Source organism: Phaenicophaeus curvirostris, chromosome 8 (genome assembly GCF_032191515.1).
Source record: "Phaenicophaeus curvirostris isolate KB17595 chromosome 8, BPBGC_Pcur_1.0, whole genome shotgun sequence".
Lineage (NCBI taxonomy): Eukaryota > Metazoa > Chordata > Aves > Cuculiformes > Cuculidae > Phaenicophaeus > Phaenicophaeus curvirostris.
The window spans coordinates 35,368,883-35,382,984 of NC_091399.1; the positions used below are offsets into that span (position 1 = coordinate 35,368,883).

At 38.9% G+C, this 14,102-nt stretch overlaps 1 protein-coding gene across 7 annotated transcripts in view; it reads left to right on the forward strand.

Annotated features, from left to right (window-relative positions):
- Window positions 1–14,102, forward strand: part of FGGY (FGGY carbohydrate kinase domain containing) — a 133,948-nt gene that overhangs the window by 39,655 nt on the left and 80,191 nt on the right. For 6 of the 7 annotated variants that reach the window (XR_011337807.1, XM_069861919.1, XM_069861923.1 and 3 more), the window contains exon 6: window positions 7,452–7,567. Coding sequence is in view for 5 of the 7 variants with exons in the window: in XM_069861919.1 (XP_069718020.1) it covers window positions 7,452–7,567 (116 nt within the window). In the remaining 2 variants the exon portion in view is untranslated. Of the gene's footprint in view, window positions 1–7,451; window positions 7,568–8,368; window positions 8,482–14,102 lie in introns of those variants that run through there. The other variant, XM_069861924.1, reaches the window with a different exon arrangement.

A 14,102-nucleotide genomic window follows, 5' to 3' on the forward strand; every position in this document is an offset into this window, starting at 1 on the left:
CTTCTTTAAAAAATCTAAATGGCAGTCAGAATACTTTTTGTTATTTATGACAAATAGAAGTGTTATCCAGAGCATGGAAAGGATGAAGCTAATAGAATTGCTAATGCTGATTACCATAATTCTCTTTCTACCTTTATTGGCTGAGTTTAAGTTCTCAGATATGCAAAGGCCTCTGAGTGCAACTGGTATGTGTCTGCTAGTTGTCTCAAACAGGCTTCCCCACCTGTCTTATTCATTTGGCATGTTTAATGTTTTGTTAGAAGAAGAAAGCTCTTTTCAGGCCAGAGTCATATTGCACTGCTGTGCTCAGACAATGGATTTGGGCAGGCAGGAATTTCATAGGCTTTGGGTCAAAGGCAATAATAATAAAAAGCAGTGTGTGGTAAATATTAGGAACTTGGGATTTGCACAGTTGGGTGGATGGAACAGACCTTAACATGTTTCAGTTTGTGTACACACAATTAAAGAGCTGCTGAATAGGTGAAATGTGTAAAATGCGGACAGTGTATGTGAAAGAGAGCACACCCAGACTCACTTGGCCCTGTGGTTTAAATCTAATCTGCTTGACATCTACTAGAGTCGCTGTGTGACAACAGGTGCAGCTCTTCTTACCCTGCTGTGACCTCAACCCACCGCTCCGTCCTTCTTCTGAGCAAACTCTTGACATGGGGAGCATCTCATCCATTTTATACATTTCAAAACTAAATACTAGGTGTCACTTTTTTCTCCTACTACCTGAGAAGTATTCCCTTAGAACAGATTACCCTCATATTTTCCTATTTCCCCTAAAGCAGCCAAATGCACCAGGAAGGCAGAGACATTGGCGTCACGGATATAAATAACAGCAGTGTGTGTGGACCTAATAATCCAGTTCTATTTTCAAAGGTCCTATATTAACATATATGGCATTAGCTATAATGGAGCAGAGAATGATTACGTGTTTCCTATTGCTTTGTTAGAAATTCTGCTGTATTCCAGATTCTTGCAGTACCAATGCTCAGGTCTGTTTAATACAAAGCTTGGATGCTGAGAGTGTGTGTATTGTATCTTAATTTTTTGTCTGGAACATTTTTGTAGAAACCACAGTTGGATCTGTGACTGTGTTACAGCGGTGAATTGCTAGTTTTTTAAAAAAACCTTGAGACTGTGGAGTGCATAATTTGGGAACACATTGACAGCTTGGCCCAGATGTCAGCATGTGGAGAAGTTCACTTGAGCAGAACCTAAGCCCTGGTTTCATTTTGAATTAAAAATCTGTTTTAAATTTGAAGTTTGCAGAACAAAAGGAGAAACATGTTTGATGTTGTGACAGTCACACTCCGTTGTTCCAGGTCTCCTTCTTGCCTTCAGAACATCACACAACTTTCTTGGTCCTTGGTTCTTTGTGACTTTAAATAAATCTGGGCAACAGACCACAGAAAGTCACTTCATCCCACTGTACTCTATTTCTTCTGGGACCTGACTGTGCCCTATCCTAACTCCTGTAGGGCTTAGTTTTGGTACAATCTTCAACAGGTGCATTTGAGTTTAATTCATAACCACCAAGTTGCTCTCAGTGTGACAGCCAGGTTGCAAGTGTGTTTTTCATGCATGTGATTCATTGAACATATTTTGTGATTAAAATGTTACACTGTTAATGATGCCTGCAAAAGTAATTACTTTAATGAGGTTTAAGTAATTTCTGCCCAGTTAGGATGAATTAAGCAGATAATTTTGATATGGAATCAAGAGCAAAACTTCCATTCTCTTCAGGATGGTCGAGGCTAGGTACTTTGCCTTTAAAGCCAGTAGCTGACTCGTTTTACGGGCTAACTAGTATTGTACCAATCCTCTTGTATGGAAAGTCACGTGTAAATACTTTATGGGTTCACTTTTCAGGGAAAAAACATTTCTTTTATCATTGCTAGGACTTTTGCATTAAAATATACTCAAAATTAGGATGACTTTCAAAAGACTACTGCAGCTATAGAAAACTGTCCCAAACTGTGTTTCATTGTCAAAGATAGCAAGTATTCTCCCAGCCAGGACAGATTTTCTGCAAACGTTGGAGTCATGTCCTTGCTTGCTTTATCCCTTCTGGAGCGTGGGAGGTGGTGCCAGCAAAGAACAGACCAAAACGTAAAGCTCTGGCAACTTTTAAGTAGGTGTGGAGCAGCTTTTTTGTGGCCTTTATCTTTCAGTTAAATTTTTATGTAGATAACTAAGGCCATACAGTACTTCCTATTTTTTATGAGAGTATCTGATTTCCTTCTCTCTAAAAAGTACAACAAAGTGAGAGATAATACTCAGTATGGGTAGACAGTGCAGGAAGAGCCACATATTAACTAACTTTGAGCACCTGGGTTGGTTTGGCCACAAGTCTAGTCCTGGATCCTTTTGAAGGCTAACGGGGGAAAACAGTTGCCTCCAGACAGCGTTTTGGAATTGTCAGCCTCCTGAACCTTACTATTTTCTTATGAGGACATACTGCTGGTGTTTATTTTCAGAATGCTGACATTCTGGTCATCTGGGACTTCAGCACATCCACAGTGAGTCTTCAGCAAGAGACGTGGAAAAACTCAGAGCTAGACAGTGGCAGAAGGGATTGCGTAATATGCTGTGCCCAGCCAAATCCATTATGTGTGGATGTGGCAGGGGTTATTTTTTCTTGAGGCTGTTGGATGTGAGTAGGATCCTATACTTCTTTGTAGACTAGAATTTGTAAGCAACTCTAAACATAAGCATGTTCCCGTGGAAAATCTGGTTTAAATAAAAGTTTTCCATGCAAAAGGGTGGGGTTTTTTTTTCAGGGGGAGTATTCTAAGCAAAACTTTTTGTTCTGAGCAGAGAAAGGAAATTTTTCATTTTATTGTATTGGGAATATGCTTGAGGAAAACAGCCTTCAAATTCATGGTATTTCAGCCTAGCTAAATATGGCCTGTGAGGGGTTCTGCACCATGTCTTAAAGTCCTGCACTAGATTAGGCAGTTGGGGGAGGACTGTTGCCTAGCTGATGACCTGTTATCTCCACACCTTTGAACCAGGTTGATGCTGGTACTGAGGTAAAGGGAACATTTGCTTCTATCCATCTGGTTCATCCAGCTTCAGCCAGTGCAAGTCTGGTGCTTATGGCCAAATAATTGAGGTAATACTGCCACATATTTCAGAAAAAAAGGAATACACCACAGTGAATATCAGTACTGTTTCTGTTGAACATCTGCCCTTCATCTCATAAATTTGAGGTGTTGCTGTGAAATACAAAATTTTCTAGTAGTTGAGGCTTTCTTTGTAGGTGTAATGATTTATTCCTCAGCTTTCTCTCTATCATAATGTCTTTCTGACTACAGTTTTTCCAAGTTATGCATTGTGCTGTCACTTTCTCAGGGTGATACCCTGGAGGAAATTTTCTGAGCAATTGCCCATAAAGCTAATATATGTCTATGCCATTGGTATTCAAATGTGAAAAACCACGAACAAACTGCTCTCTCTACGTGTGCCTACAGCTCTCTAGGATATACAAATTGAGCAGCTGTGCATAATTAGTAGAGCGTCTCATCAGTTAAGTGGCAGGGGTTTCAGTTCAACGCAACCAGGTTCTTCTGAAGCATGTAGTGAAGTTAAATCTGTCATTACAGGCATCTCAGAGAAATCCTTTTTTTTCTTGAATTATTGTCTAAGAGATTAGAATGCCTTCCTGCAGTATAGCACTTCCTCTCAGATATTAAAGATTTTTATAAAGCTTAATTATTCAATTAATCATGTACTTTTTACACGGCAGCTGAGTGGCGGCAAGTGAGGAGTAAGAAGCTTAAATCGCAGAGAGGCATAAATGCTCAGACTGCGTTTACAAGCGTTTTGAGGCTCTTGTCTTAGCCATGAAAATAAAAACCTACCAACGTGATAGGTTAGCGGTTTAGCTCAGATTTGAGGATGGTCTTCATAAAAGAACCTTCCACTTATCGATCTGCCAGTTTGTTCATTTGGGAAGAGGTGTCCTTCCTAGTTCATGCTTTCTGTATTGTATTAAAAATTCAACCAGAAACCATCTACTTATCCGTCTGCTGTAAGTGCTTTACATTTATAGATCTACACAAGTAGGATGAAGATGCTTACAGCCTCATTGCCGTTTCATACTACAGTATGTTCAGTCCAGCCATATTCAGTAAGAGAGGTCCAATATGCTGGAATTCGGTGGATTGACTAGGACCGGTCTGTCTCTTCACACTGTTTCAGTGGGCATATGTACGTAACGTGGTGTTCCTCAGTGGGAGCTGTATGGGAGGATTGGCCCCTGTTTAAAACATGCTCTGGAGTTCAGCGTGACTGCTCTGGTTTCTCCTTGGATAAGCTTGGAGATTCAGAGGGAGTTAGTTTGTGATTGTTGAACGTGAGGAGTTGTGACGTTTAGGTCTTATCCTTAGAGCGTTTTTCAGGGTGTGGCAATAGTTCATAGCATTGATCTAATTAGAAAAATGCATGTTCAGCCCTGATGATGATTTGTTATGATTTGATATTTACCATATTTTGGAAAATTTGATGCATTATTGTTTTACTCTTTATGTTGTTTTTTCCAAAAGCAATCTTTATTTAAAATATGCTGTCTTTATTTGTCCTTTTAATTAAAGGTTTGAGCTGATTTTGGGAAAATGTTTATTTTTTCCCATTATTTTCTTCAGCCTAGAATTTATTTATTTACCCATTTTTTGTCAAAGCTGTTAATTAGATTTCTGTGTCTGGCTTTAAAATCCTTGGAAACTGGAGTTTCGTATATCAACACTATCACTGCTGTAGTTACAGATCACATGCCTTTCTGTTTTCAAACCTGACACTGAACTGTAATTCTCTGACCTATTCTTAAGGTATTTAAGAAAAAAAAGGAGGTGGCGGTGGTGCCAAGACTGTTTGAAAAGTGACCTTGAAATAATCTCCATGGGATTTATAAGGATATCAATAGTTATCCCTCTTCCTTTTTTCACCGAACATGTGTAATGTTAATAAATTCTCTCATTGCAAAGAGCAAACACTACACCTTTATAAACGGTGAGATTGTGAATGAACACCAGTCCTCTGGTTGTAAAAGCATGGTCACTCCAGTAGAACAGAGTGAAATGAAACATGATGTATCTTAAGAAGACATTTCTGTCCTGGGTGAGAAAATGGGAGTGCAGGGAGTCCATACAACCACCTTCTGCTCAGTGTCACATAAGAGGATGTACAGTGAAGCTGAGAACAGTGCCTTTAGCTGTCCCACCCTGTGGGAATCCTGCCCTCACTTGCACATCCTTGGTTCTCATTGTAAAACCTCGAAGATGGTGAATCCAAGTTCCAGATGATTTTCCAGCTGCGTGGAAATGTTCTTCCTGTTTGTATTTGTCTTTACTGTGTGTACGGTATCTGTGTCCAGAAGCTGTAGCTTTGATTTGTATATAGTAGGTAAAAAGAGCTTCCTTTTTTGTGTTCGGTTTGCAGATTTCTTTGCTAGTTTCTGTTACTATATTTTAATGGAGGAGAGGCACTTGCAGTTGTATTGTTTGTGGGTTATTTCTATATAAATGAATGGGAAACTATGACAGGGATGTTTTTCAAGCTTGAAAGTAGCAGAATTCTTTCCCTTAGTGGCCTCTTCTTCAAAAAGATCAGCTCCTTTATTATTTACTGCATTCTTTTTGTTACAACTGTAGAATAAGAAGCTCTACTTTGCCTAGACAGGAAAAGGGCAATGGGATCTGTAGTAGCAGCAAGTATTTTATATGAAGTTTTGTCTCTCTCTTTGACTGAAAACTTGGTATTTTGAGTATCTAGTTGGGTTTGACTGTGTTTCATAGGAATGGGTTGTAAGTGCTGATCTTCATGACATCCTTTGGGATACCTCACTGTATCTGAGTAGCAGCTGTTTTACTGTCTTATTTTTAAGTTGCCTGAAGGCAGCCGTCTTCCTTCTTCATTCAGAAATTCTACCTTTCTCTAAGTGGTGCAGTCATTATCCAGAGCGGATTTTCCTTGGCATTCTAGTAATGTAAGTAACAATATGTAATACAACGATAAGATCTGTATTTTAACTCTCCATGTCTAGGTCCCTAGGTAGCTTACTTGGATTAAAGGGAAGGTTTACTGTAACTCAGAAAATGTCTTCTCTAGGCAGGAATTTTGTTTAGCTTTTACTTAGGCAAAACTGAAGGAAAAGTCAAATGCTTCAGGAAAATTCAGTTTGCTTTAAAGATACATGTTCAAATTGTAACATCCCAATAAAAGGAATATGTCTGGGAAAGCACATTTTTTGGCTAAAACCAAGTCCTAAATAAACTGTCTTGTCAGATATTAGAGAAAATCCATTTCTGAAAGGAGCTTCTCTTTGGGAACAGTTTTGATGTTGTGTTTCCGTGAGATGCATCTGGGATGTCTTGTGCTCAGTAGGACAGTAGTAGCCCCAAGGCAACAGGCAGCTGAAATTTTCAGTAGTATTTAGCATTTTAAGTAAGTTTTAGTTTATTGACTTTTTTAAGCACAATTAAATACTGATCATCTGAGATGGTTCTTAGTGCTCAGAGAACAGTCTGTGTAATACTAAATCTGCAGGAATGCTATTTATACTTTGGGGGCGAATGAGAGGTTTGGCATATGGATCATTTTAGGAGAAAAACATTCTGTTTGCCATGATAGACAATTCTGCAGTTTCTCTTGGGGTTTTTTTGTGTGTATTCCGCACCTGAAGATGCATCACATCACTGTGACAGCATCACATGGGATGTGAAGTTCAGCATCAGCTTATCAGGAGTGAGACTTGAAACAAGAACCTAATGTTGCACTTCAGCTGCATTATGGCTAATACTGTTTCCGTGTGTCACTGAATTGCTATGAGCTTCTGCTGAAATACAGACCTAATGGCAGTGGCTCCTGAACACATGCTATGCAGAAGCTTGGGTAGTGGGATGTGATTTTGCTTGTACAAATTCACCTGATAAAGGTAGTTTGTGCCTGCAGGTGCTGAAGCAGTGCCATTTAACCCAATTATCAATGTGTACACAATCTCCTGCAAATTGTAACTCAGCTTGAACATAAGCAATTGAAGGTTTCTAAGGATGTAGTGTGTGAAAAGCATTGCTATTTGGGTACAGCCTGGAAAAGCAGGAATCTTTCCCTGAACTGCTTGCTGCGGAGCTGCTATGTTCATACCATGCTGTCTTCTAGGCATATACATGGCCTGTTGCTTGACTGATTTATGAGATGAGGTGGGCAGACCAGGATTTGTTCCAGCAGAGAAGAATCTTAAACATAAGGTCCTTTTAAGGTATCTCAAGATGTGCGCTCCAAACAGTAACCAGTAACCAATTTTTTCTTAATGTTAGCATTATGCTTGGAATGTTTGACCAGCGAACAAAGAGATCATTTTGCACAAACTGCTTTTTAGTCCCAAGTGCAAAACCAAATGTGTTCATTTTCCTGATTTTGTATTTATATTGTCTTTTTTCTAGGTCCCTTTGTACTGTAGTGTGCAAGTGGACGTACTCTTCTGATGGAGGTTGGGATGACAGTTTCTGGAAAATGATTGATTTGGAAGATTTGGTGAAGGATAAGTATGAAAAAATAGGTATATCAGGGGTTTGGTTTGTTTTATACATACATATATATATCAGAAGGATTTATACATATAAATAGGTATTTTGCTGTATTATTGTGAATGTCAGCAGAAAAGTAGCAGGACTTGATGAAGCTTTAGATGGGTTGATAATGAGGCTGGATGCCCATAGGTAACAGCTTTACTAAGTACACTTTTTACTTGGCATTGTCTTGAAAAACTTTAAATTTTGTATCCTCTACCCTTGGGAAAGGACTGGCTAGCCTTTCAGTGTTGCTCAGCCTCAACTACAGAGAAGTAAATGGGAGTCTCAGCAACTGATTACATGAGAGAAGCACCTGATATATAGTGGGTGTATATTGGATGGCAGGCTACAAAAAAAAGCGACAATGTAATAATTTATAGCTGTCACTAACAGTATGTTTTGCGACCAGTACCAATCTCCCTTATAATAATTCTCAAAAAAGTGCTACTTCTGCTTATTATTATCTTCATACTGTTTTTTTCACTCTCTTAGAGCCCAAGTTTAATTAGAATAGTAGCCGTGCTAATAGCAATTCCTACAGCAGATATTCATTAAAAGTCCATAATGTTAATATACCAGAAAATTTCTAGGATAACTTTATTAGACTTTCCCTGTTAAGTTAATGGACTTTTAATGGATGTCCTAAGCAGACATGTCATTAACAAGAATATTACCAGACATGAATTAAAATATGCTCATTCATCAAAGTTAATTATCTGAAATTTTCTTTGATTTCTTTTTTTTATGTCTAGGACTTTGAACAAGTTTGTACAGCAGCTTAAATGCAGCAACATGAAATGGAAATGGTATAGGGAAGACTGTAGTGAAATGAAATGTAATGAAATCTATAAAGTTTTGTGATCATCATAAAATATACTATAAGTCATTTTCGCATTATCAGGTAATTGTACTTGAAAGCTTTCTTGAATGTATTTCAGATTCCCCCCCGCAGTTGAAACTGCTTATGCAAAGGTATAAAACCTACAAGGACCATTAGGCTTTAAGCTTCCTGAGGTTTTAGTTGAATACTATTCTTAAAACATCCATCACATGTGGCTTTTATGAAATCTTCAGCAAGTTAAATTATGACTTGCAATAAATACATGTTTTTACCAGAAAACTGAACCAGTAGCTGGTGGTCTCAGGGAAGAGTATTTTAAAAATAAATTATTTATGAAGTTTAAGCTAAGGCTTTAATACAATATTTATGCACTGCACTTCAAGGACAGTGCAAAGCAACTTGCCATTTTAAGTAAATAAGCATACATGTTTTAAATGGTAAAGTAGCCATCATTGCGTGCTACATCTGACAGAAAAGAATTCGAAGTGGTAGACTTAGCTGGCTTGCAGATTAAGGAACTCAAAATTGCTAGATAACCTAGGTAGGAGTAGGTTGAAGGGAGATTGTCCACACGGAAAAACTCTTAAAAAGAAAACAAAACCAAAACCCTAACAAGTCTGAAGTAATTCTAGTGGAATTTCCTTTTCTGTTCTCAAGCTTGTCCAAGTCCATGTATGTCTGCTCAAGGTTTGCTTAAGTCAAACACAAGGTTGTATTTTAATGCCTGCACATTCCCATTGTAAGAGAGATAGTATTTTTCTCACATATCTCTCCTAAAAGATTAGTGGTCTCTGAATCATCATTTCTTTCTAAACAAAGCAAAATATCACAAGGTAGAATTAGAAAAATTTACTTACTGTAACAAAAGTAGATGCATAGCTTACCAGTTTAAAATAGAAAAACTGTGTGGGGCTTTTTATTATCACTAGTGTAATCATTACTGTTTCCAATCAGAGGGAACTTTAGATTAATAGTTATAACTAGATTTTTTTTTTTTTTGACATAGCTTTAACTTTCATGACACTGGAAATACTTATGGAAATTACCTTAGGACAGCCTCTTTAATGTACCTATTTATTTCTTCTAATAAATAAACTTTTAAATATAACTTCTAAAATGTCTTGCCCTTTAAAAATACATTTACTGTAATCAGAGTGGTGGTTGTGGTTCCAGATAATACGCTTCTTTTAGTTTCAGTTTAACGTAGCTTATGACCTTGTTGATAAGGGAGGCCCTCACATCTGACCTTTAGGATCTTCCACAAACCTTTCCCACACCGAGCTGTGGGTTCACATATGAAAAATCCCAGGCCTTTGACATTTTGCATTTCTCAGAGCACACTTACCTTTCAGGGAATCCACATAATAAATTTTGTTGTCCCTGCTGTTCATCGTGAATTTACTGATCACATTTGTGAAGGTAAAGTGTCTTACTGAGAGATACTACAAAATTTATTGAGCCCATTAATTTGCCCACCAACAGAGTAGAAGGTGGCTTGTATTTAAAACCACTATGGAAGTGTTGTGTACTACAAGCATTAGCATTTATCTGCTGTGGTGAAGGCACATGATGAGTATCTCTTTGTGGTATTATAAAACCTAGAAAGACATTAACAATTCAGTTAAAATTTCATGTACTATAGACCTCTTCGAGTACTGGAGTGTATATTACATTTGGAGAAAAATGCCTGATAAATTTTCACCACAGCCCTCTACTTCAGGGGCTACTTAAGGGACCAAATAATGATTTTTTTTTTATTGAATGGTAGGATTTTATGCCAGGTCTCTTTTTGGTGGAACATGATACCTTTGTCTGAGACAGCATTGCAGGTACTGCAGAATAGGTTTTATTGTTCTTGCAAAACATGTGTTGAAGGCTAAAATACTGTCTTTTAAAACAATATTTGTCACCTTCTTTCATATGTGATGAAGCAGCACTCTGGTTTTAAGGAAGAACGTTTCTGAAAAGCAAGCTTCATACTTGGAAATACCATGCAATGTGATAAGGATTACATAAACGCATTTCGGAGTTTTTCCTGACTAGTAATTTACAGCCACATCCTCAAAAGTGAATAAATACGCAGCTCTTATATATGGGATCTTTATGAACTGAGTAAAGTATTTAATTTGTTTAAATCTTATGAGTTTAACAGAAATTCAGTGCTGGCCTTGAACTTTGAGTGCTTGAAATTAATATGCTTATGAAAATGACTGTTGTGTGGACGGGTTATGGTATCAGCAGGTAGAGTTTTGTAGACAAGCATTGTCAGCTATCCTATTCAAAAAGTCATAACCTCTTTCTTAAAATTACTTGGATTTTTTCTGTTCACCTTTTATATGACTGGATAATGTGAAGCTCAGAGTTTTATGCCTGTCTTCAAGCAGCACTTCTTTCTCTGTTTCATAACTGTAAAATTGTAGTTTTGCTTAATTTGCTTTAGCAAAAGACTGGTGGAATTTTTTGTTTGATTTTGACTTTGTAGGTGATGGTGGTGTAAGGAAGAACACCTTCTGGTGTTCTCTGCATCTCTTTACTTAAATTCCACTCTGGATCTTCTACCCACTAGTCCTTCTTAGTCACCTTCAAGAATAATGCCTCCCATTTTCCACAGATTGCCTCTGGTGGAATTTCTTCTGATGCTTTTTTTAAATTTTGATTTTAAATGTTGGTGCTGTGTTTTCAGTTATGAAAGGTTCAACTTTGCTCTAAAGTGTGTTTGTGTTTAGTGGTCTTTACTCCCATACATCAGTACAACAGTGTCACCCTCCCTGTTCCAGCACTCTGACTGTGCTTTAGCTTGTGGCCCTAGCACTTGTTTCTTGTCTTACAATCACTTATCTGTAACTCTTCCTTTAATTCCAGGACACGGAGGACTGGAAGCTTGATGTTTTCATGTACCTAGGAACTTGTCTATGCCATTTTTGAGAGCCCTGAAAAGAAGGGTCTGTAGAATTTTAAGTCCAGATATTCTTTTCCAATTCTCGCTCATTTGTATTACTTATGTGCTTTTCTTTATTACTAATCTGTAAATATGATTTGGGCCATTGACAAGACAGCTGTGACCATTTTGATTGGTACCTGCTGTCATTCTTACTGTGCACAAACTTTATGGTATTATGGATTTTCAAATGTAGCTGTAGCTCTGCGTTCCTGTAGGAATTCAAACAAGTGACAAAACAGCAGGCTGTTTATTCATGAAAATGTTATTATGTGCATGGTTATATAGTTGCATCTGCTGGTGTATCTTCCACATACAAAACTAATGAAGACAGTGGTATCATATACCTCACTTATTACATTTCAATAGGGTCTGCTTAGGATTTGTATTTTATCAGAAGTAATCAGTTTGAATATGCGGAAGTTCTACTTATTTCTTTACATTTAGGCTGAAAGTGGAAACTTTAGTCCAAGGTGGGAGAATAGGGTCAATATTAACTTCTGCTACAGCAGCTCTAAGGAAGTGGTCAATCCGTTAGTTCTGCCAGTTTTCTATCTCTTCCAAGGCCTTTGGTGCCAGATGCTCCAGAGGTGTATGAGGGGTTTCCTTGAAGGCTGAGAGAAAGGGATGGTGATTTTTTTTTCAGGTTAGCTTGTAGCTGCTCATTCTTCACAGGGCTGGATTGTAACAATGAGCTTTGAGTACTATTCTTTGCAAGTGGTAGAGAATAATAAGTAAAGGATACTCTTAACTATGAGCTCTCTTTATCTGTCTTTCTTTGGTCTTCTGCTATCCCCAATAAATTACAACATTTCAATTTCAACAAAATTAAAAGGATGAATCAGAGGATATTTACACTTACATGCTGTCAAAATCCATGGCATTTACAACTGAATAGGGTTCCAAATATACTAACGTTGTTCTGGCTCCTGTCATTTCAGTCTCTCCAAGAGCTGTTGCAACTGTAAAGGAGCTGAAACTGGCACAGTGCAAAGAGGTTTTAGGGTGTCTTCTTTCTCAAAGCTTGAGGCATTATTTTATAATATATAATTCAGCAGTAAGATGTTAGAAAGGATGTTTCTCAGAAAAGCTACATGTTCCTGTGAAGCATGAAAATATGAGAATTTATTTCACGTTTTTTTCCATCTTGAGATCATCGAATCACAGGAATGCCTGAGGTGTAGGAGGAACCTCTGGAAATTAATCTAGTCCAGCTCCCCCTGCTCAAAGCAGGGTCACCTACAGCAGGTTGCTATGGGCTGTGTCCAGTTGAGTTTTGAGTTTTTCCAAGGATGGAAACTCCAAAATCTGCCTGGACAATGTGCTCCAGAGTCCTGACTGCCTTTCCACAAAAAAAACATTTTTTCTTTTGTTTAAATATAATTCCCTGTATTTCAGTTTGTGCACATTGCCACTTGTACTGTCACTGGGTGCCTTTCATCTTTACTCCCTCCCATCAGATAGTTTATATACTCATTGATAAGGTCCCCATCCGCACCTCCAAGCCTTGTCTTTGCTGGACTTAAAGTCTCTCTTTCAGTCTCTCCGTGTACAATGTGCCTCTGTCATCTTTGGGGTCCTCTCTGGGCTTGCTCCACTATGTCCATGTTTCTGAGAAGCTCAGCATGAAGCTGGCAATTTGTGCTCGCAGCCCAGAAGGCCAATTGTATCCTGGGCTGCATCAAAAGAAGCATGGCCAGAAGGGTGAGGGAGGTTATTCTGCCCCTCTGTTCCTCTCTTGTGAGACCCCACCTGGAATATTGTATTCCGGTTCTGGAATTCCCAACATAAGACGGATGTGGAACTTTTGGAACAAATCCACAGGAGGTCCACGAAAATGGTCAGAGGGCTGGAGCAGCTCTGCTGTGAGGACAGGGATATAGAGTTGGGATTGTTCAGCCTGGAGAAAAGAAGGCTCCAAGGAGACCTTATAGCGACCTTCCAGTACCTGAAGCAGGTGTACAGGAAAGCTGGGGAAGGACTTTTTACAAGCGCAGGTAGTGATAGGATGAGGGGGAATGGTTTTAAATTGGAAGGGGGAAGATTTAGACTAGACATTAGGAAGAAATTCTTCCTGATGAGGGTGGTGAGGCACCAGCACAGGTTACCCAGGGAAGTTGTTGATGTCCCCTCCCTGGAAGTGTTCAAGGCCAGATTGAGTGGGGCCTCGAGCAGCCTGGTCTAGTGAGAGGTCTCCGTGCCTGTGGCAGAGGGGTTGGAACTTGATGATCTTTTAAATTCCCTTCCATCCCAACCCATTCTCTGATTCTATGGTTGTATGATTCTCTTGAACTGGGAAGCCCAATACAAACCACAGCGCTCCAGATGTGTCCTCATGGGTGCTGAGCAGGGAGGGTCACCTCCCTTGACTTGCTGGCAGTGCTTTTCCTAATACAGACCAGGAGGCTGTTGGCTACCTGTGCTGCAAGGGCACATCACTGGCTCATGTTCAACATGATGTCCACCAAACCTCACAGTCTTTTTCTGCCAAGCTGCTTTCCAGACAGTTGACCCCCAAGCCTGTCCTGCTGTATGGGGTCGTTCCATGTCATGTGCTGAACTTTGCTTTTTCCTTTCTGGAATTTCACAAGTGTCGTGCCAGACAAGTTCTCCAGCTTGAGTTATTCTTCCTCTTTCCAATATCCGCTTTTTAATAGGCTGGGCTAAACTCGGCTAACTCAAGTTTCTCCAGTATGTTTCCTGGGTGACATTTTCCATTCCTCTTCCACTGTAAGGAAGAGAA